The following is a 23,226-nucleotide window of genomic DNA, read 5'->3' as shown; positions in this document are numbered from 1 at the left end:
GGTGCCACATGATGTCAAGCTATTGCCCTTGAAAATATAGCCCTAATTCAGGTCCTTGAGAAACTACACTTGACGCTCCCTGGCCTAGTAGGTCTTTAGTGCTGCTCCAAATCTAACTGTAGAGAAGGTAGTGAACTTTGAAGTGGGCTATACTGCTTGGAGCTGAGTTTTATAGTTTTTAGGCTTCCCTGGTGGCTCAGACAGTACAGAATCTGCCTGCAGTGTGGGACACCTGGGTTCAAACCCTGGGTTGGGAAGATCCACTGGAGAAGGGAACAGCTACCCACTCCAGTTTTCTGGCCTGTAGAATTCCATGGATAGAGGAGCCTGGCAGGCAACAGTCCATGCAAAGAGTCAGACACTTTCACTTTCACTCCCTTTCATGTTCCAACCACATCAAAATATCAACAACAATAATAATGATAGAAAAAGGCAAGTCTGTGTTTTCAAAGAACATTAATAAAAATGCTCATTTGAGCACTGGAATTGTTACTTGGGGATCTCCACTGGAAATTGTCTTTACTGCTTTGAAACGTGGCAGAGGTGAGGTTTATGCCCCTGTGGAGAGCAGATGAATGCAGGCTTTCAGAAGCCTGAGCACACTGCTGCTGCTGCTGCCAACACTGTAAAAAGAGACATTGCAACCTTGAATCTATCTTGTGGGATAAAACTTAACTCATCTAATTCAAATTTATGGGATTTCTGTACAACTGTGAAATCTCCCAGATAAAGGTAAAATGAACACCCTAAATAGTGGAAGCCTAGGAGACCAGGGATGGCAGCTTTGTTTCACTTGCCTTAAAGAACCCCAACTTTGGCGTGGATATCACATGTCACTGAAAATCTGATTTAAACATTGCAGAAAGTATGTTCATTTGCAAAAAATCTTTATCAGTCCTCCATTTTTGTTTCAGGGTAGTTAATTGAATCATAAGTCAAACTTAAATCCTGAAAACTTTTGGTATTGTCAAAAATTAATCAGCTCTGTAGAAGTGATGGTGTGGCAAACATGAAATACTGAGCAGTTGAGTTAAAAACGAGGCTTTTGCTTAGTATTGCTGATGCTGATTTCTATGGAACAAGTTTTGCTTCTCACTCAAATATGACTAAGCACTCTTGCTTTATAAGTTTATCCAAAACAACATATTGCTATCCTATAGGATAAATATGTACTAGTGTTTAGAAGGAGGAAATAGTATGTTATTGAGATAACAGTCTGTGGGTCCAGACAGAGCCACATATGACTCCCAGCTCTAACTTCATCTACCTCAGTTTTCTCAACTGTAAAATGGAGCTGATAATATCTACTCCATAGGATTGTTACAGCAATTAAATGAAAGATTGTATGAGTGAAGTACCTGGATCATAGTACACTATCAGCAAATGATTGCTGTTGTTAAAAAGTAATTCTTGTGTCTTGCTCACTGACGTAGTCTGACCAATGAGGAGACAAAGTGTATATTGATTTACCAAACTAAGCAAGGAAATAAAAACTGAGAGAGACTTTCACCCTTAACTACATACTTCCTTATTTTATGTCTTACATGTAAACCTTATCTTGTTACTAGATGGTAAAGTTCCTAAGGACAGAAACTGAATCTTCTTCTTTCCTGTACCCTACAGTGACTAACAGTGCTAGATAACTAGTAGACATTCAGGAAATGTTTGTTGACTTGATCTTACTTAGCAATGTCCTATGTCTTTATATAACCCTCTTAGGAGAATAAGATTTTGCCCTACCATGTAGGAATCTGAAAGTTTCTTTGTAACTGTTATTTTCCATAAAACCATGGGGAAGTTTTACCATGTTAAAATCATTTTGCTTTCTAATTGGTTTCTGGGCCCATCTTTAGCCATGTTATTAATAGGCATTTACATATTATTAACACTGCAGCTGGTACTGAGATCACTTCTCTCTGTTTTTATTTATTTTTATTTATTTATTTATTTTTTTTCTCTCTGTTTTTAAATGACAGTCTTCATTTTCTGATATTACTTAGATTAGCTTGAAGTTTTTTGTGCTTAGCCTTTCTGTCTGCATATTTAAATATGCCTAATGATTTTTTGTAGCTTTGTGATAAGTATGCATGTCTAATTGAGGCATCGTATGCCCTATACATTTTTTTTTCAAGTTCTGTTGATGTTCTAACATTTGATTACCATTTGGGGGAAAACTGGAAAACACATTGCTCTTCTTTGAAATTTTTAGAGGTCTGTATAACAACATTAAGTACAGATCAAGGAACTGGTATGTACAATTGATCAAATTTATAATAATTAACTTTTAAGAAGTTTTCTTTGAGTAACAGAGATGTGGATGATCCAGAGAGCACTTATTACTAATAATATTACTGATGAGTTTGAATGGAGATTTAACATGATTTTTATTCTCACAAGGAAGTTCCTGATCTAGAAGATATAGGAAATGTTATAGCAGCTGTTTTATTGGTGAGAAAATTGACTCCTAGAGTAGTTGGGTAACTTAGTGGCAGATCTGGAAAACCCAAATATTCTGTTTCTAATTTTTTTAAATCTTGGTAAGAATTATAGTTCAAAATATGATCCCAGCCATTAGTTGTTCTCAGAATCCAACAGTTGATCATTCCACATCCCATGTCAAAATACTTTCCATTTGACCTCGTGAACATTCTTTCTGTTCACTTTCCAGTTTGAACGCCATGACCCTGTGGATGGGAGAATCACTGAGAGGCAGTTTGGTGGCATGCTGCTGGCTTACAGTGGAGTGCAGTCCAAGAAGTTGACTGCCATGCAGAAGCAGCTCAAGAAGCACTTCAAAGAGGGAAAGGTAGGTATTTTTGCTTAGAGGAACCCATGAGAGCATATTGTTACTGCAAAGGTACTAACATAATGAGAGTGAACTAGTAACTAATTATGACTAATTTATTTCTGGTACTTGAAAAAAAAAATAAGCAGTTTGTGAAGGAGAAGGGATAGCCTCGAATGACCCTAGGTTTTTTTGTTCAGATCACAATGTGACCATGAACTGAAATAGTGAATTGAAAGAGAGAGACTGGTTCCCCAGGGGAGATATAGAGTTCCCTTGTAGATATCTTCAGTTTAAGGTGCCTGGGGACTACCCAAGTAGAGATGGTTAGCCAGCAGTTGAATATTCAAATCTATTTTAGAGGACTGAGCTGGGTTTGGGAATCATCAACACACTATTAGAATTAAAATCATGAAGATTGATGAAGTTACCCAAAGAGAATATTATACAGAAAAGAACCATGAGCCAAGGGCAAGATCAAGTGGAACACTAACATTTAAGCAGTTCCACAATGAAATCTTGAGGAAATGGTTAGAGGAGTACCTAGAGAAAGTATTGAAATCAAAGCCAGGGAAGAAGAGGGTTCAAAAACTAAGGGATCTGCAGTGTCCCATGGGAAAGAGAGGGTCCAGTAAAATAAAATGGTAAATACCTGGTGGTTTTGGTGAAATGGTGACGTTCGGGAGAGTTGTTTTATTACAGTGGTCCAATTGGAAGGCATATTAAACAGAAAGTGAGAAAGTTGAAAAAAGGAAGGAAGAAGAAAGAGGGAGGGTCCAGAAAGAAGGAAATAGCATATGTTTAAAACTCTGAGGCAGTAGTATATTAACTCTGCTTGGGCTTCTATAGCAAAATACTATAGACGGGGTGGCTTCAAAAACAGAAATTTGTTTTCTCACTGTTCTGGAGGTTAGAAGTCTGTTATCAGTGTGAAGGCAAACTGGGTTTCTAATGAAAGCTTTCTTCCTGTCCTTTAGACAGCCACTTTCTTGCTCTGTCTTCACATTACCTTTCCTTAGTGTTTATACAGAGAGAGAACATGCTCTCTAATGTGTCTTCTTATAAGGACACTAATCCTATCTGACTGGGGCCCCAGCATTGTGACCTCATTTAACCTTTATTATTTTTTTAGAGGCCCGATCTCCTAATACAGCCACAGTGGGGGTTAAGGCTTCAGTGTATTAAGTTTCAGGGGTGAGATGACACAAACATTCACTCCATAACAAGCAGGAAAGATGAATCTGGCATGTGTAAGGAGCTAAACCGGGATTATTGTGGTTGTCAAATACTAACAAAGAGGAGAATGGCCTGAGATGAGGTCTGAGAGGAAGATGTGGGCAAGAACCTGCAAGACCTTGTAGGCATGGAATGAGTTGGGGTTTTATTCACAGTGCAATGAGAAGCTATTATTAAAGAGTTGTGAGCAGGAAAATAGCGTGGTTGTGTGTATGTTTAAAGAGACAACTCTGGATGCTTTATGAAGAATAATTTGGAAAGGAGCAAGCATAGAAGCAAAAGACTGAGACTAAGATTATTAGAGATTTCAGGAGGAGATGAATGGGTCTTTTTTGAGCAGCATGAGATTGGAGACCATGGATTTGTGATGACACTAGTCAACACTGCTCTGTGAGAGCCTTCAGAGCTGTACCTGGTACAGGAAGAAGCAGATGGTAGAACTGAGTCAGTGTCTGGGGTTTTCTAGGCAGTGGATGAACAAACTGAACCAAAAACTAGTAAAGAGGCCAGATCTTTTAAAGATCATGTACACACTCACAGAGACACACATACACAAACACACACAGCAGTGCAAGGGCTAGACCCCAGATCTCATCCTCAGCCCAATACCCTTCCCACATGACAACAATTACCACTTAGCCATGCCTGGAAAATTGACCTAACATTAAACATGTTCCATGAGGGATTGCGAAGGTAGTGTGATATAGTAGACATGGAGCTAGAAGACTTGAGTTCAAGTCCTGCCTGAGAAGTTTCTGTGGACGTTGGATAGATCACTTAACTGGCCTCGTAAACTGAGACCCTTGTCCTTTATGCAGGCTCTAAACTTTAAAGACTCAGTAAGAAATAGAATTGCCTGGGCTTATTTCCATCAATCTTTGTTCAGGAAATCTTGCTTGAATAGCATCACCCCCAAGTTGGTGGAAAGCAGTTCTTATCAGCTAGAGTTTTTCCTCCATACCTTGGGTGTTGAAAAGCTGCAAGGACCTCTGAACAGACTGTGGACTGCAACTGAGAGCAGGCTGGATTCCGAGAGAGAGTGTCAGCTTCTCTGAGCAGTCCAGCCAGTCTGAAGGTGTTCTCTTGGCTATGAAGGAAGACTCCTTAACAGAAAGTGACAGAGGACAATGCTTCTCTCCTAAAGAGAACTCCTATATTACCTAGTACACAGCTCATATCTATTGGAAGTTGTAATTTCAGAAAGTTGATCACAAATATCTAGGTGAATTTTGTAGAGAACGCACGTTTCTGTTGACCAGACCCTTTTTTAATGTTTTGGCTGCACCACACAGCATGCACTCCCACCAGGGATTGACCTGCAACGCCCCACCCCCATCCCTGCATTGGAAGCATGGAGTCCTAACCGCTGAACTGCCAGAGATCCCTGACCAAACTTATTTTTAAAGTTTTGGTCCTGGCATTGATTTGACCTTAAAATAATTTTCTGTCACTCCCCAAGTCTCTCAGTGGTAAAGAATCAGCCTGCCAGTACAGGAGACACAGGTTTTGTCCTTGGGTCAGAAAGATCCCCTGAAGAAGGAAATGGCAACCCACTTTAGTATTCTTGCCTGAAAAATCCCATGGACCAGAGGATCCTTGTGGGTTACAGTCCATGGGGTTGCAAATGAGTCGGACACCACTTGGCAACTAAACAACATTATCTACCATGATAGGTCAATTCATGTTTTGATATGAATTTATATTTAAAAGCAATAAATTGGGTGTTGGAGACATCTCCCTTGAAGAAATAAAGTATTCTAGCTTTGGCAGGAGTTAATTTAGGACCCAAAGACCTTGCAAAAAAGCCCTGAAGTAAAAAGACAAATTTTGTCAGGTGATAAAAATCTGGGGTGCTAAATTATTTCTGGCCCAGAATTTCTAGCCTGCTTTAGAAAGGAGATGGAGATTGATTGTACTCTCATGTTGGTAAAATAATTTGTGAACATAGCAATTAACTAAAATGAGAGTTAATGAAGGGCCTTTCCTCCTAAGGTTACCAGTCCATCTCTCTGGGACCATTTCCCATTATAGAGGAATGACTATCTGATTTCTAATTGCTTCCTTTATTCCACTCTGGATTTGTTAACATGAAAATGTAAGTTTTCATTTGGCACATGTTAATCACTTTCTGTGTGGGGTTCTGTACAAAATTTCAAACCAGAACTAAAAGACTGAAGGTCCTAGTGGTGATATTAAATAAATATTGGCATATTAGTGACCATGCAGTGCTTCACAGCCATTTTTATTTTTTGTGTTTCTAACAGCTTTGCTAGATCTCATTTTGCCTTTGAGAATATAGAGACACAGAAGAAGAGAAATTAATGATCTGCCCACAATCTGGACTAAAATCTGAGGCTTCCTATTACAGATCTTGTCCCTTCTCTAACAAAATTCTGTTTTTCCTGACCATATTCTTCCTCTAACGCAGTTCTCTGGACCTGGTTTTCCAGTAGGCTCACTTGGGGAACTTTTCAGAAATGTGGTTGTTGAGACCCTCTTCAAATCAACTAAATCAGAAGCTCAGTGGGTGGGTCCAGGCATCAGCAGTGCTTAAAAGTCTCCCCAGGTGATTCTAAAGTGCAGTAAAGCTTGCCACAGCCACTGGGCTGGAAAAGTCTGCTTCATCAGTGTCTCTAGTTCTGTCCCTGAGTAATAGCTGGAAGAACTGGGGAGCCTGCCATGCCCGGAAAAATGACTCTGTTCATGCTGAATAACCACCATGTTTCTTATTTAACAAAGGCAGTTTTTTCTTTTCTTTCTTTCTTTTTTTGTTTTATGGAAAACATGTTTTGTTTCAGCTTTGCTTTCAAGATTAGTCCCTAACCTCTATCAGATTTTCCCCATTCCCCTCACTGTCTTTTTTTTCTGTGAATTTTTCTTCTAGGTCAAATGTGACTCAACTTAAAATGTTTTAAAACTTTCCATCCTTCAAATTACCTTCTTCTCCTCATTAAATAAAAGAGTTTCCTGAGACTTCATAGGTGTAATTCACAGTGTTGCTTCTCTATGGTTAAGAGTGCAGATGCCCACAAGCTTTAATAATTTAGTAAATACACTCAAGAATGAATTGAAAGTTACAGTTCAGTGGCAGACATTGCTATATTCAAAACCAGGTACTTTAGGATAAAAGATAAAGCCATCACCTATCCTCAAGAAATATGTAGTCTGTAATAGTCTAATAAAACATATATCTATGCAAAGGATGATCTAATTTCATATCAATATTTATTGAGCACCCATGTGCCAGGCACTCTTCTAAATATTGGGAATACAAGAATGAGCAAAACCAGCTGTCTGTTCTCATAGTGGAGGAAGACATAATAAATAATTATAATACAACCCACTCAACTTTGAGCCTCTGAAAAGCACCATCTTACTCATCTTTGCCATCCTTTGTATGATGTCTCACAGGCAGTTGTTTATCAGATGCATTGATGAATGTATAGTATGTACCCTCATAAAGATATAATAAAACTATTAGGTTATTTACTTTTCTTGTTTTCTGTGGATAATATTCATGTGGTCTCTTCTGTTCATATATTCTCTCAGATGCTTGACAGTTGAACCCACATTGTGGTCTTCATAAGATGTCAGATTCTAGAAACATTGATCCCAGAACCTTTGAGAAACTCTAACCCCAATTACTGGGTGTCCACCAAAACTATGTAGTATAGCACCCAAGATGTGGCCATTAAACTTAAAAGGTTAGAATTCTACTTCATTGATTTGCTTTGTGTTACTGATTACCTTTGAAACCTGTACCTCCCTCAAAAGAGTACTAAGCTGTGAGTTACTATTCAGAGATTTAATTATATTTTTCCACCTATTTTATTTTCAATTCTCCCCACCCTCAATACAATTAGTGTCATATACCTCAGCCTTTTCCTTATTTCCTATCCCTCAAGACCCTATACAAACCAGAGAAGAGAATATATCTCAGAGCATAACTGAGTAAATTCATTACTACTAGTTTTGTAGTAATGAGCCTGACAGCTTACTCGGGACCTTGACCTATCGTTTCAGTTCAGTTTAGTCACTCGGTCGTGTCCAACTCTTTGCGACCCCATGGACTGCAGCACGGCAGGCCTCCCTGTCCATCACCAACTCCTGGAGTCCACCCAAACTCAAGTCTATTGAGTCGGTGATGCCATCCAACCATTTCATTCCCTGTCATCCCGTTCTCCGCCTGCCCTCAGTCTTTCCTAGCATCAGGGTCTTTTCAAATAAGTCAGCTCTTCGCATCAGGTGGCCAAAGTATTGGAGTTTCAGCTTCAGCATCAGTCCTTCCAATGAACACTCAGGACTGATCTCCTTTAGAATGGACTGGTTGGATCTCCTTGCAGTCCAAGGAACTCTCAAGAGCCTCTCCAACACCATAGTTCAAAAGCAATACTTCGGCGCTCAGCTTTCTTCATAGTCCAACTCTCACGTCCATACATGACTACTGGAAAAACCTTAGCCTTGACTAGGCAGACCTTTTTTAACAAAGTAATGGCTCTGCTTTTTAATATGCCATCTAGGTTGGTCATAACTTTCTTTCCAAAAAGTAAGCATCTTTTAATTTCATGGCTGCAGTCACCATCTGCAGTGACTTTGGAGCCCAAAAAAATAAAGTCAGCTACTGTTTCCATTGTTTCCCCATCTGTTTGCCATGAAGTGATGGTACCAGATGCCATGATCTTAGTTTTCTGCATGTTGAGCTTTAAGCCAACTTTTTCACTCTCCTCTTTTGCTTTCATCAAGAGGCTCTTTTTAGTTCTTCTTCACTTTCTGCCATAAGGGTGGTGTCATCTGCATATCTGAAGTTATTGATATTTCTCCCAGCAATTTTGATTCCAGCTTGTGCTTCATCCAGCCCAGCATTTCTCATGATGTACTATGCATATAAGTTAAATAAGCAGGGTGACAATATACAGCATTGATGTACTCCTTTTCCTATTTGGAACCAGTCTGTTGTTCCATGTCCAGTCCTAACTGTTGCTTCCTGACCTGCATACAGATTTCTCAAGAGACAGGTCAGGTGGTCTGGTATTCCCATCTCTTTCAGAATTTTCCACAGTTTATTGTGATCCACACAGTCAAAGGCTTTGGCATAGTTGATAAAGCAGAAATAGATGTTTTTCTGAAACTCTCTTGCTTTTTCAGTGATCCACTGGATGTTGACAATTTGATCTCTGGTTCCTCTGCCTTTTCTAAAACCAGCTTGAACATGTGGAAGTTCACGGTTCACATATTGCTGAAGCCTGGCTTGGAGAATTTTGAGCATTACTTTACTAGCGTGTGAGATAAGTGCAATTGTGCAGTAGTTTGAGCATTCTTTGGCATTGCCTTTTTTGGGGATTGGAATGAAAACTGACCTTTTCCAGTCCTGTGGCCACTGCTGAGTTTTGCAAATTTGATGGCATCTTGAGTGCAGCACTTTCACAGCATCATCTTCCAGGATTTGAAATAGCTCTACTGGAATTCCATCACCTCCACTAGCTTTGTTTGTAGTGATGCTTTCTAAGGCCCACTTGACTTCACATTCCAGGATATCTGGCTCTAGGTGAGTGATCACACCATTGTGATTATCTGTGTTGTGAAGATCTTTTTTGTACATTTCTTCTGTGTATTATTGCCACCTATTCTTAATGTCTTCTGCTTCTGTTAGGTCCATACCATTTCTGTTCTTTATTGAGCCCATCTTTGCATGAAATGTTCCCTTGGTATTTCTGATTTTCTTGAAGAGATCTCTAGTCTTTCCCATTCTATTGTTTTCCGCTATTTCTTCACACTGACCACTGAGGAAGGCTTTCTTGTCTCTTCTTGCTATTCTTTGGAACTCTGCATTCAAATGGGTATATCCTTGCTTTTCTCCTTTGCTTTTCGCTTCTCTTCCTTTCACAGCTATTTGTAAGGCCTCCTCAGACAGCCATTTTTCTTTTTTGCATTTCTTTTCCATGGGGTTGGTCTTGCTCCCTGTCTCCTGTACAATGTCACGAACCTCCGTCCATAGTTCATCAGGCACTCTATCAGATCTACTTCCTTAATCTATTTCTCACTTCCACTGTATAATCATAAGGGATTTGATTTAGGTCATACCAGAATGGTCTAATGGTTCACTGAGTACTTTTTATGTACAAGACATTTATTTGTCATCTCCCTAATTATCACGTCCTGCTCGGTGGGTAGGATCCCTGTTTTTGAGATGAAAAATGCTTTTTCCAAACCTTCATTATTTGTCTGAGAACACACAGTGTCTTACGAGGTGGCACTAGGATTCAAAGCCAGGCTATCTCATTCCAGGGTCCATAATCATCCTACTGATGAATCTGTTTATTGTCACTGTTCTCTATGATTTGAATAAGCAGAAGAGTTTGGAGTAAACAAAAAAAACAGTGTTACTAGACTGTAGCCTATCTCTTAGTGAGATAGCTAGAAAGGTGAGTTATGGGACCAGATTGTAGAAGACCTTGTATACTACACTAAGAAGTTTAGGGGTTTCCAGTTGACACTGAGTGTCACTGATATTTTGTCAACAGTAGGAATGAACATATAAAGAAAAGTGATGTTTTAGGACATTTAGATTCTTAAAGAAATGTAACTAATAGAAATGGTGTAACTTCCCCCTACTGCCAGGCACCAACCAGTTGAAGAAACCTCTGGGCTTCGCAATGGGACGATGCTTTGTTGAGCAAGACAAGCATAGTAACACCTCTGAAAGGGTACCCACTTGTTGGCAGTGACCACGTGGAGGGTGGGAGACTAGATGACAAGGGTAGAGGAAGAATTACTTTGCACTGTACGAAATATATTATCTAGTATAAAAATAATGTAAATGTTTTTTAAAACTAACCAGAAAAATTGAGCAAATAATAGATTGGTAAGAAGCATAGCATATAAGAAAGAAGCATATAAGAAGGAGACTGTTCCTTTTTTTTAATGGGCCATAGAGGGAACTCAGGCAGTTGGGTTGATTATTGGCAGATGGATTTACTATGACCAGTTAAAAGAGAACACAAGAGAATCATCATTACAGTGTGTTTATACCACCCATGGCCTCTCAACATGAGATACTAAATTTACAGCTGACTCCAGAGGAAGCCAAATTTTCCTTCCTTCTCTTCTCATTCTACTATAACTGCCTTTTTATTTTTTAACAGTTTTATTGAGGTGTAATTTATATATCATAAAGTATGTATAAATTAACTGAACAATTCACCCATGAATGATTTTTTGTAAAGAGACACCCATCAATGATTTTTAGCAAATTTAGTAAATTTGCAGTCATTACTGCAATATCTAGTTTTAGAAGATTTCCATCACCCCAAAAAAGAGCCCTCATGCTAGTTTATAGTCAATACCCATTTCCGCCTAAGTCCCACACAACCATAAATCTTCCTTTTGTCTCTATAGACTTTCCTTTTCTGGAAATTTCATATAAATGCATTCATATAATAATGTAGTCTTGTGTCTGGCTTCTTTTACTTACATTTTTAGGTTTATCCATGCATACAATAGACTACTATTTACTATCTATATAGTGGAATTATTGTTCAGTAACTCAGTCATGTCCAACTCTTTGCGACCCTATGAGCTGCAGCACGCCAGGCTTCCCTGTCCTTCACCATCTCCCCAAACTCATCTTCATTGAGTTGGTGATGCCATCCAACCATCTGTTCCTCCATTATTCCCTTCTCCTGCTTTCAGTCTTCCCCAGCATCAGGGTCTTTTCCATTGAGTCAGGTCTTTGCATCAGGTGGCCAAAGTATTGGAGCTTCAGCTTCAGTATCAGTCCGTCCAGTAAATATTCAGGATTTAGGACTGACTGGTTTGATCTCTTTGCAATCCAAGGGACTCTCAAGAGTCTTCTCCAACATCATATAGTTCAAAAGCATCAATTCTTTGGCACTCAGCCTTCTTTATGGTCCAACTCTCACATTTGTACATGACTACTGGAAATGCCACAGCTTTGACTAGACGGACGTTTGTTGGCAAAGTAATGTCTCTACTTTACTATACAATGGAAGACTATTTACTATCCATGCAATGGAATACTATTTACTCTTCAGAAATACTGTTTACTATTCAGTATAAACTACATACTAATGCTTTATAACTTTTTATTTCTGAATAGTAAATAATATTCCACTGTATAGATATTTATATCTTGTTTCTGCCATCACCAGGGCTTCCCTGGTGGCTCAGAGGATAAAGCGACTGCCTGCAATGCAGGAGACCCAGGTTCGATCCTTGGGTTGGGAAGATCCCCTGGAGAAGGAAATGGCAATCCACTCCAGTATTCTTGCCTGGAGAATCCCATGGACAGAGGAGCCTGGTGGGCTATAGTCCACGGGGTCGCAAAGAGTCGAACATGACTGAGCGACCTCACTCGCTCACTCTGCCGTCACCAGTTGATGAACATTTGAATTGTTTCCAAATTGAGGCTGGTATAAACATTTACATACAAATCTCGGATGTGCATCTATGTCTTTACGTCTCTTAAGGAGATTCCTAGGAGTGGCTAGCTGGGTCATATAGTAAAATTTTGTGAAACGTCCTTTTTAAGAAATTTGCCATACTGTTCCAAAGTGGGTGTACCACGTTGCATTCCACAGCAATGCATGAATTCATTTTCTCCATATCCTCACTAAAAGTTGTTATTATCTGTCTTTTTGATTAGTCATCCTAATAGATATATAGTGATATCTCATTGTGATTTTAGTTTGCATTTCTCTAATGAATGATGATCTGAAGCATTGTTTCATGTACTCTTTAGCCATTCATATATCTTATTTGGAAGATGTCTGTTCAAGTCTTTCTTTAATTGGGTTATTATTATCTCATTATTGAGTTGTAAGAGTTCTTTATATAATTCTGGATACAAATTCTTTATCAGATATATGATTTTTAAATATTTTCCCCAGTCTGTGATTTGTCTGTTTTCTCAGTATTTTGAAGCACAAAATTTTTAACCTTGATAAAATCTATCAAATTTTTTTCTGTTGATGGATTGTGTTTTTGGTGTCATATCTTAAGAACTCTGCCTTGCCCAAGGTCAAAAGATTTTCTGTTTTTTTCCTGAACATTTTATCAGTTGCTTTTAATTTTGAAAGACCATTCTGTCTGCTTGTTTAACAACTTCTCTAATGTTAAATTCATTTTAAAACAACATAAAGAAATACTTCTGTTTAGAGTCGAAGTACTATTAATTTTATTTATTTTTTTAGTCCAGTCATGCAAGTTCTTTCAGTTGGTTTGTTGAAAATCTGGTCACAGAATAAAATAACTCCTGCTTCTTGTACTTCCCCATAGTATATTTTTTTTAAATCCATTTGATGCCAAGCCTAAGAGAAGGGTATTTCCTTTTGACTACTATGTCTGCAGTTCAAGTCACCCAAAAAGATTGTGCTTAAGCTATAGCCTTCTAAGTCCAGTAACTCAACTTTCAAAAAGCCTGTCTTTGCACTTTCTATCCACATACTTCATGTTGCACTCTTATTCTAGCTTTATGCTAATAAATCTCTGGACTTTTTACTGAGGTAGTTACCAAGAAATAATAATTTTGTGAATAGCATCACCTTTTCTTTAAGGAGGCCTATCAAAATTTTAAGCTCTTTAAGACCCAAGACTCATGTCCAAAGCAATTTTATTTTCCTCACTGTTCCTAGTAGAGTGCTAAGTGGTTAGTAAGTGCTCAATAAAAATTTTTATTATATTTATGTAGTAAAAGGCAAAATGTTGCATATTTTTATTTAATAATGGCTTAATATGATTTATATTCCACTGTTTTTCTGTCATCAAATGAATAATCACTCAATTTAGATTTTTCCGTTCTCTAATAATTCTCAGTGTAAGCACTGTCGTCTTTAATGTTTCACAGTAAATTAACTAACACACATTAGAGGTTGCCCTTTCAGTTTTAGGAATTTATGTTAACCTTTTAGCCTTAAAAATCCTTTCATAAACTCAGACACCAATGCTCCCTACCCTGTGGAAATCCATATGTAAAATTTAAAAAGGAGAAAAGCTTTAGCATATCTTTTTTTAAATTTACCATTAAAAATAAAGAACAAAATTTACCATTTTAACCACTTTTAAGTGGTTTAATAGTACTAAGTACATTCATACTGCTGTGCAACCAAAACCATCATTCATCTCCAGAACTTTCTCATCTTCCCAAACTGAAACTCCATACCATTAAACAATAATTCCTCATTATCCCCCTCCCCGTTCCTGGAAACCACCATTCTACATCCTGTCTCTAGGAATTTAACTACTCTAGGTAATTCATATAAGTGGAATCATACAGTATTTGTCCTTTGTATTTTTTGTAATTTGTGTTATTTCCCTTGACATAGTGTGTTCAGAGTTGTCCTTGTAGCATGTATCAGAACTTCTTTCCTTGTAAAGGCTGAATACTCTTCCATTAATGTCTTTTGATGGAAAGAGAAGATGGTATTAGTGTATCCATTCGTAAGCAGATGATATAAAACCTGTGCTTCTGATCCAGTGGAATTCTCCTCGTATTATGTTATAGCCTAGTGCTTACATTAGTTAGCATATTGTAGCATTTTTACAAGGAATGAACTCTGAGTGCTCTAAGTCAAGACCATGAGAATGACTTCAAGTTGAGAGGAATTATTTAATATAGGCCTTCCAGTTCACCACCAAAAGTTATGGAACTTGGTACATACTAGATGCTCCATAAATGTTTGAATGAATTTTTAAATATGGATGGACCACTGTTCATAATTTCCAAAAACTAGAAATAGCCCAAATGGAATAGTCACACAATGGAATAGTTACAGCAATAAAAGTGAATGAACTACAGACATAACACTAAAGCATTAAAAAATGTTAAAGACAGAAGCCAGAGACTTCCTGGCAGTCCATTGCTTGCCTCCGTGCTTCTAGTGCAGGGGATGCAGGTTCAATCCCTGCTCAGGGAACTAGGCTCCTACATGCCATGTGGTGTGGCCAAATATATATGTATGTGTGTATGTATATATATATATATATATTTTTTTTAAGACAGAAACCATATAAAATAGAATACATACTGCATGGTTCCATTTATAAAATTCAAAAGTAGATATACTTAAACTCCTTAAACATATGTTAAAGGATGCATAAATAGATAGAAAAGCTGTTTTTTATGAAAGGCAAGGAAATGAATCTCCTAAAATTCAGAATGGTTTTTATCACGGAGAACAAGCTCATAACTGTAAAGGGCTATTGTTGGGGAAGGGGAGGGAGGCTCCTGGGATGCTGACAGTAATCTGCTTCTTGACCTGAATTGAGTTTTTATGGGTGTAAAACTTCATTTTACAGAGTTTGCTCATTTGTACGTTTATGTTTTACATACCTTTCTATTTGATCCTCATATTCCACAATTTTAAAATATTTAAATTCTGTGATTCTAAGGGGAAAAGCCAAGGGAATATTTCTTGCAAAGATGGGCACAATAAAGGACAGAAACAGTATGGACCTAACAGAAGCGAAAGATATTAAGAAGAGGTGGCAAGAATACACAGAAGAACTATACAAAAAAGATCTTCATGACCCAGATAACCATGATGGTGTGATCACTCACATAGAACCAGACATCCTGGAGTGCAAAGTCAAGTGGGCCTTAGAAGCATCACTACGAACAAAGCTAGTGGAGGTGATGGAATCCCAGCTGAGCTATTTCATATCCTAAAAGATGATGCTTTAAAGTGCTGCACTCAGTATGCCAGCAAATTTGGAAAACAGCAGTGGCCACAGGACTGGAAAAGGTCAGTTTTCATTCCAATCCCAAAGAAAGGCAGTGCCAAAGAATGTTCAAACTACTGCACAATTACACTCATCTCACATGCTAGCAAAATAATGCTCAAAATTCTCCATGCTAGGCTTCAACAATATATGAACCAAGAACTTAAGATGTTCAAGCTGGTTTTAGAAAAGGCAGAGGAACCAGAGATCAAATTGCCAACATTTGTTGGATCATAGAAAAAGCAAGAGAGTTCCAGAAAAACATCTGCTTCATTGACTACGCTAAAGCCTTTGACTGTGTGGATCACAACAAACTGGAAAATTCTTAAAAAAAAAAAAAGAAATACCAGACCACCTTACCTGCCTCCTGAGAAATCTGTATGCAGGTCAAGAAGCAACAGTTAGAACCAGACATGGAACAATGGACTGGTTCCATATTGGGAAAGGAGTACATCAAATTTGTATATTGTCACCTTGTGGCATCATGCAAAATGCCAGGCTGGATGAAGCACAAACTGGAATCAAGATTGCCAGCAGAAATATCAATAACCTCAGATATGCAGATGACACCACTCTAATGGCAGAAAACGAAAAGGAACTAAAGAGCCTCTTGATGAAAGTGAAGAGAGTGAAAAAACTGACTTAAAACTTAGCATTCAAAAAACTAAGATCATGGCATCTGGTCCCATCACTTCATGGCAAATAGATGGGAAAGCAATGGAAACAGTGAGACTTTATTTTCTTGGGCCCCAAAAGAGGTGACTGCAGCCATGAAATAAAAGACTTGCTCCTTGGAAGAAAAGCTATGACCTAGACAGCAGAGACATTACTTTGCCAACAAACGTCCGTCTAGTCAAAGCTGTGGTTTTTCTAGTAGTCGTGTATGGATGTCAGAGTTGGACCATAAAAGAAAGCCGAGTGCCAATGAATTGATGCTTTTGAACTGTGGTGTTGGAGAAGACTCTTGAGAGTCTGTTGGACTGCAAGGAGAGCCAACCAGTCGATCCTAAAGGAAACCAGTCCTGAATATTCATTGGAGTGACTGATGCTGAAGCTGAAGCTCCAATACTTTGGGCGCCTGATGTGAAAAACTGACTTCTTAGAAAAGACCCTGATGCTGGGAAATATTGAAGGCAGGAGGAGAAGGGGATGACAGATGATGAGATGGTTGAATGGCATCACCAGCTCATTGGACTCGAGTTTGAGCAAGCTCTGGGAGTTGGTGATGGACAGGGAAGCCTGGCGTGCTGTTGTCCATGTTGTCACAAGGAGTTGGACACTACTGAGCAACTGAACTGAACTGAGGGGGAAAAACTAAGATTATATGACATAATCATAGAGTATTTTAGCTCTTAGTTAGATTGATAAAGATATCATTGGCCAGTTTCCTGGTCCTACAGTACCAGGAAAGTACTATAGTCTATATTAAGTTTTCCTTTTTACTGAGTTACAGATATAAATTCCTAGGCTCTGTAGTTTGCATGCATGCTTAGTCATGTCCAACTCTGTGCAATTCCATGGACTGTACCCCACCTGGCTCCTCTGCCCAAGGTATTTTCCAGGCAAGAATACTAGGGCGGGTTGCCTTTTCCTACTCCAGGAGATCTTCCCAACCCAGGGATAGAACGCATGTCTCCTGCGTCTTCTGACAAGTGGATTCTTTACCATTGTGCCACCTGGGAAGCCCAGGCTCTATAGTTCAGGGAAATGGAAATCGGAAGAGGAGCGGTACTTGGTAGAAGCCTGTCAACATGTGCAGTCCATTAAGGACCTTATGCTTCATTAAAATGCACTAACCTCAGTGTCTTCCCAGTGTTACTCACTTCTTTGAAATTGTATTCATTTCCGTCCCAGCATGATGTGTGAGAAATGGAAAGCAGGCAGATAGGACAGATCTTCCTCCCTCTAATCTGTCTTTATCCAACTACTCTCTTGAGCCATCATAAAAGGTAGAATTAAAGATCAGCAAATCTTTGACTAGCTTTTGAAAAGAATTTCCTCGTTCACAGAAATTTCATCAAATTAAATTTACATGGCCAATTGCTTCATTGCTTCGTTAGTAGCTTTTAAATTGGTATAATGAACAACTTTCCCAGTTGCTTGGGTTCTGCTAAATTCTGAAACTATTCCCATGTATATCACTGACTTTGGTGATTCTTTAATTAGCTTAAGCCTCAAAAAAGCTTGACTGGCCTATTGAGTAGGTTATTAAAATGAAAGTCCTAATGGATCTTACTTGTTAAGATGTATAACAAATCAAGTGGCTACAGCTCATTTAGGGAGTGTCACAACAGATACTGTGGCTAATTGGAGGATATAGTTAAAAATATTTTGATTAAAGATATCCAGCCATCACTGTAAACAGCTTCATGTCAGATTTTACATATAAGGGGAAAGCAGTTAGCTAGCATGCCTTTCTTAGAGTAAAATGGAAAAGTTTTGTTCCCCTGTTGTTTGTAAATTTGACATTCCTTGAGTAATTTGTTGAGTCTCTGTTCCAGACATAGCATAAATTTCTGATTTATAGGCATGAGTAACTGCCTAGTCTTCTGCATTTTATGCTGCTTTTTGCACAGGCTCCTGCCTTACCTTATTGTTTTTCTTCTTTCAGGGGCTGACATTTCAGGAAGTGGAGAACTTCTTTACCTTCCTAAAGAATATTAATGATGTAGACACTGCATTGAGCTTTTACCATATGGCTGGGGCATCTCTTGATAAAGGTAATGAAACCCAAAAGTGTTTTTCTGAAGCTATAAACAGTGAATCTGTAATCCATTAGGTGACTGCTGCTGCTACTGCTAAGTCGCTTCAGTCGTGTCCAACTCTGTGCGACCCCATAAACGGCATAGACCCCATAGACAGCATAGACCCCATAGACAAAAAAGAAACCAAACTATTCCTTCCCAATAAAGAATGAATTAAAATGAACAGCAACTTTAGCTTCACATTATATATGTCATGACTCTGGCTCTGATAAGAGAACTTCCAAATTCCATGCATTGGTCCTCAGCTTAGATGTATTTCTAAGACTAATCATTTAAAGATGGGCATCTGCCTTGACTATAACCCTTCCTTAACAGAAATGTGTGAATTTTTCTTGACATTGTTTTAATTTGCTTTGTTTTGTTGGCATTGCATGGGCCTTGCATTTCACCCTGAGAGGCCAAGTTCAGCAAATATATTTTCTTGAGCTAAACACTATAGTCAAGGCAGGTGCCCATCTTTAAATGATTAGTCTTAGCTGACCTAAGACACATCTAAGCTGAGGACCAATGCATGGAATTTGGAAGTTCTCTTACCAGAGCCAGAGTCATGACATATATAATGTGAAGCTAAAGTTGCTGTTCATTTTAATTCATTCTTTGTTGGGAAGGAATAGTTTGGTTTCTTTTTCATGTTAGTTTTTGTGTTTTTCTTTAAAGATAAAATCATGAGTCTGAGAATAGCACCTCCACTGGCTTACTTCATACAAATTCAGTTCCAGTTTGTACAGGCAATGGGAGAGAGCCGAGCAATTGCAAGCAGTTTTCCCCAATATATGAAAAACTTCAAACATACACAACAGTTTAATTATTGAGAGAACATCCATATGTCCAGCTCAATTAACGTTTTGCTATATTTCTCTGATAACTGTGCATATATTCATCCTTCTGCTTATCAGTCCCTCATTTTTTCTGATGCAGAGTCCGTTAGAGACTTAAGTGTACGTCACTCCAGCTTTTTGGCTTCCAGCCCTTGAATGTGAAGTGTCGTTGGCATGTCTGGCAGTAGTCTCATTCACTCCTCAATAAACAACGTTGAAATACGAAAAAAAAAAAAAGTACTTCAGCATGAATGTTAACTGAAGTTCAGTAGTTGTTTACAGCTCCCTTGTGCCCTTTTGCAGTTAATTTCTGCCCCTGGTTATCAAGAGGCAGCCTTAATTCTGCATATTTTTCCACCATAGATTAATTTTGTTTGTTCTAGAACTTCATTTCCCTCAGCCTGTTTTTGAGATCCCGCATGTGGTTACGCACACAGTAGTTGGTTTCGTTCCTTTTTTATGAATAGTAATCTATTGTATGACTATTCCAAAATTTGCCTATCCTTTCTTCTGTTGGGCACCTTAGCTGTTACCAGTTATTGGTTATCTTGAATCAAGCCACTATGAACATTCTTGTGTTAATCTTTTTGAGGGTACGTATTTTCATTTTTCTTGGATAAATACCTAGGAGTATATTTCTGAGTCCAGAGAAAGGTGAGTATTTCTTTTATTAAAAAAAAAAACAACTTGCAGACACTTTTTCACAATGTATCTTTTATTTTTGTGATTCTGGAATGTACATTAAAGTGTCTCATTGTATTTTTAATTTGTACTTCCCTGATGACTTTTGCTATTGAGCAGCTTTTTGTGTTCTCATCATTCAGATACCTGCTTTGGTGAAGTGTCTGTTCAGATCTTTTGCCCATTTTTATAAGTTGCTTGTCTTATTGAATTTGGAAGTTCTTGTTATGTTCTAATACGAATCCTATATCATATATATATGTTTTGTGAATAGTTTCCTAGTCTTGGCTTGCCTGTTCACTTTTCCATGAGGTCTTCTGAGTAGTGGAAATTCTTCTTTTTAATAAAGTTTAATTTATCAAATTTTTTTGGTTATTACTTTCTCATCATAATAAACCTTTGTGCTCAATTGTTCATTTGTGTCCAACTCTTTGCAGCCCCAGACTCCTCTGCCCATGAAATTTTCCAGGCAAGAATCCTGGAGTAGGGTGCCATTTCCTAGTCCAGGGGATCTTCCCAACCCAGGGATCAGACCTGTGTCCCTGATGTCTCCTGCATAGGCAGGCATTCTTTACCACCACCACCACCTGGGAAGTCCGCCAGACTGATAAGATATTCTCCTGTATTTAATTTCTAAATATGGTGTGAAATAAAAGTCAGGATTTCTTTTTTCCACATGGATATTCAGTTGTACCAGCACTATTTGTTGAAAAAAACCCTCCATTAGTTTGTTTTGGCACCTTTATCAAAAATCAGATGACCTTTTAAGTAGAGATCTATACATCTATATACCAATGGGCTTCCCTGATAACTCAGTTGGTAAAGAATCCGCCTGCAATGCAGAAGACGCTGGTTCAATTCCTGGGTTGGGAAGATCTGCTGGAGCAGGGATAGGCTACCCACTTCAGTATTCTTGAACTTCCCTTGTGGCTTAGCTGCTAAAGAATCCACCTGCAATGCAAGAGACCTGGGTTTGATCCCTGGGTTGGGAAGATACCCTGGAGAAGGGAAAGGCTACTCACTCCAGTATTCTGGCCTGGAGAATTCCATGGACTGTGTAGAGTATGGGGTCACAAAGAGTCGGACACGACTAAGCGACTTTCACTTTCACTTTATACCCATATTCACTGTCTTGGTTACCTTATAGCAGCCTTATAGAAATTCTTGAAGTGTCATGTATTATAAATTCTCCCAACTGGATTCTTCTTTTTCAAAATTGCTTTAGATGTTTTAGGTCCTTTTATTTCCGTATAAGTTTTAACATCAGTTTGTCACTTTCTCCATAAAAAAGAGGTAGGACTGTGATTAAAATAACATCGAATATATACATTAATTTGGGGTGAATTGACGTCCTAGTGAAATATGAGTCTTCTAGTTCCTGAGCATGTTATAACTCTCCATCTTTATAGGTCTTATTTTATTTCTGTCATCAGTGGCTTGTGGTTTTAAATATACAGGTCTTACACATAATTTTTAAAATTTTATGCATATTTTATTGTCTTAATGCTATTAAAATTGAATTTTTATTTCATTTCCAGTTATTTACTATTATAAAATATAATTTATTTTTGTTTATGAATATTGTATTCTGTAGTCTTGCTAAATTTGTTCATTCTTCTAGGTAATCTGTGAATTCCTTAGGTTTTTCTGTGTAAGTAGTAATGTCATCTGCAAACAGAGATAGTTTCACTTCTTTTTTATATTTATTCCTTTATTTTCCTTGCCTTACTGCACTTGCTTTAACCACCACACAGTGTTGAATGCAGGTGATGAGTGTGGGTATTGTCGACTTCTTCCTAATTTTAGGGGGGGAAAATTCAATATTTTACAATTAAGATGGATATTAGATTGTTCATAGGTGCCCATTACTGGATTAAGGAAATTCCTTTTTCTTCCTAATTAAAAAAAAAGATTTTGTCATCAGTGACTGTTGAATTTTGTCAAAAACTTTCTGTATATAGAGAGAGGAATGGTTATATGGCTTCTCTCCTTTATTTTCTTAATATGGTAGTTACATTGATTATCCCTTATTGTCCTGAGATAAACCCAACTTGATGATTATGTATTAGGCTTTTTATATATTGCTAAGTTTATTTCTAACATTTTGTTAAATATTGAGGAATGTTGATCTGCAATTATCTTTTTTGTAATACCTTTTCAAATTTTGTAATAGACTTAACTGTCCTCATAAAATAAGTCGGGGAGTTTTTTCTCTTATTTTCAGTAAGAATTTGTAAAGATATATATATATATATATATACACACACACACACATGTATATACTGTTCTTTCATTTTGAATTTTTTGATAAGATTCACCAACGAAACTGTCTGGGCCTGCAGTTTTCTTTGTGGGGAAGTTTTGCTAATTTTTTAAATAAATACATAGGCATGCAGAGTTTATTTTATCTCGTGTGATAAATAAGTTGTCTTTTTTTTAGAAATTTGCCCATTTTGTATGTTATTTATTTACCTAAAGCTGTTCATAATATTTTATCATTATCCTTTTGATATCTATAAAATCTGTAAAATCTGAAATTTAGCCTTTATTCCTAACATTGGTGAATTATATCTTCTCTTTCTCCTTTTTGTTTTTTATTTAATCTACCTAGAAGGTTAGCAATTTTAATTTTGTCAAAGGATCAATTTTTTACTTTATTAATTTTGTTTTTTCTTTTGTATTATTTCTTCTCATATCTTTATTATTTCCTTCCTTCTATTTATTTTTCAGTATGCATCCTCTGCTTTTCTTTTTTTAGTTTCTTAGCATGGAACTTTACCTATCTTTTCTAAGATAATCTTTGGAGGCTATAAATTTCATTCTAAACATTGCTTTATATCCTATAAATTTTGATATGTTGTATTTTCATCATCATTCTGTTTGAAATATTTTATGATTTTCTGCATGATTTCTGTGGTGGATTACATATTATTTAAAGATAGGTTGTTTTTCATTTCCAAATATTTTATTTTTCTAGATATACTCTTGTTTTTTATTTCTAATTTAATTCTTTTGTGGTCAGAATACACACTGTATAAAATTTCAGTTCATTAAAATGGACTGAGAACTTGTTTTATGACCCAGAATTTGGTCAGGTTTTTTTTTTTTGATGAATGTTTCATATACATTGGAAAAATGTGCCTTCTTTTGAATGTAATGTTACAAAAATGTCAGGTCAAAGTGGGTTGATAGTGTTCAGATCTTA

General features: G+C 37.5%; 1 protein-coding gene across 3 annotated transcripts in view; it reads left to right on the top strand.

Moving 5' to 3' along the window:
• The window catches only part of MICU1 (mitochondrial calcium uptake 1), a 216,100-nt gene that overhangs the window by 170,696 nt on the left and 22,178 nt on the right, over positions 1–23,226 (top strand). For all 3 annotated transcript variants that reach the window (NM_001075338.1, XM_059882478.1, XM_059882479.1), the window contains 2 exon segments: positions 2,669–2,806; positions 18,369–18,477. In NM_001075338.1, the coding sequence (NP_001068806.1) occupies positions 2,669–2,806; positions 18,369–18,477 (247 nt within the window).

This window comes from Bos taurus, chromosome 28 (genome assembly GCF_002263795.3).
Source record: "Bos taurus isolate L1 Dominette 01449 registration number 42190680 breed Hereford chromosome 28, ARS-UCD2.0, whole genome shotgun sequence".
NCBI lineage: Eukaryota > Metazoa > Chordata > Mammalia > Artiodactyla > Bovidae > Bos > Bos taurus.
Note: the sequence above shows the minus strand (reverse complement) of the source record. Positions and strands in the feature narration are given on the sequence as shown.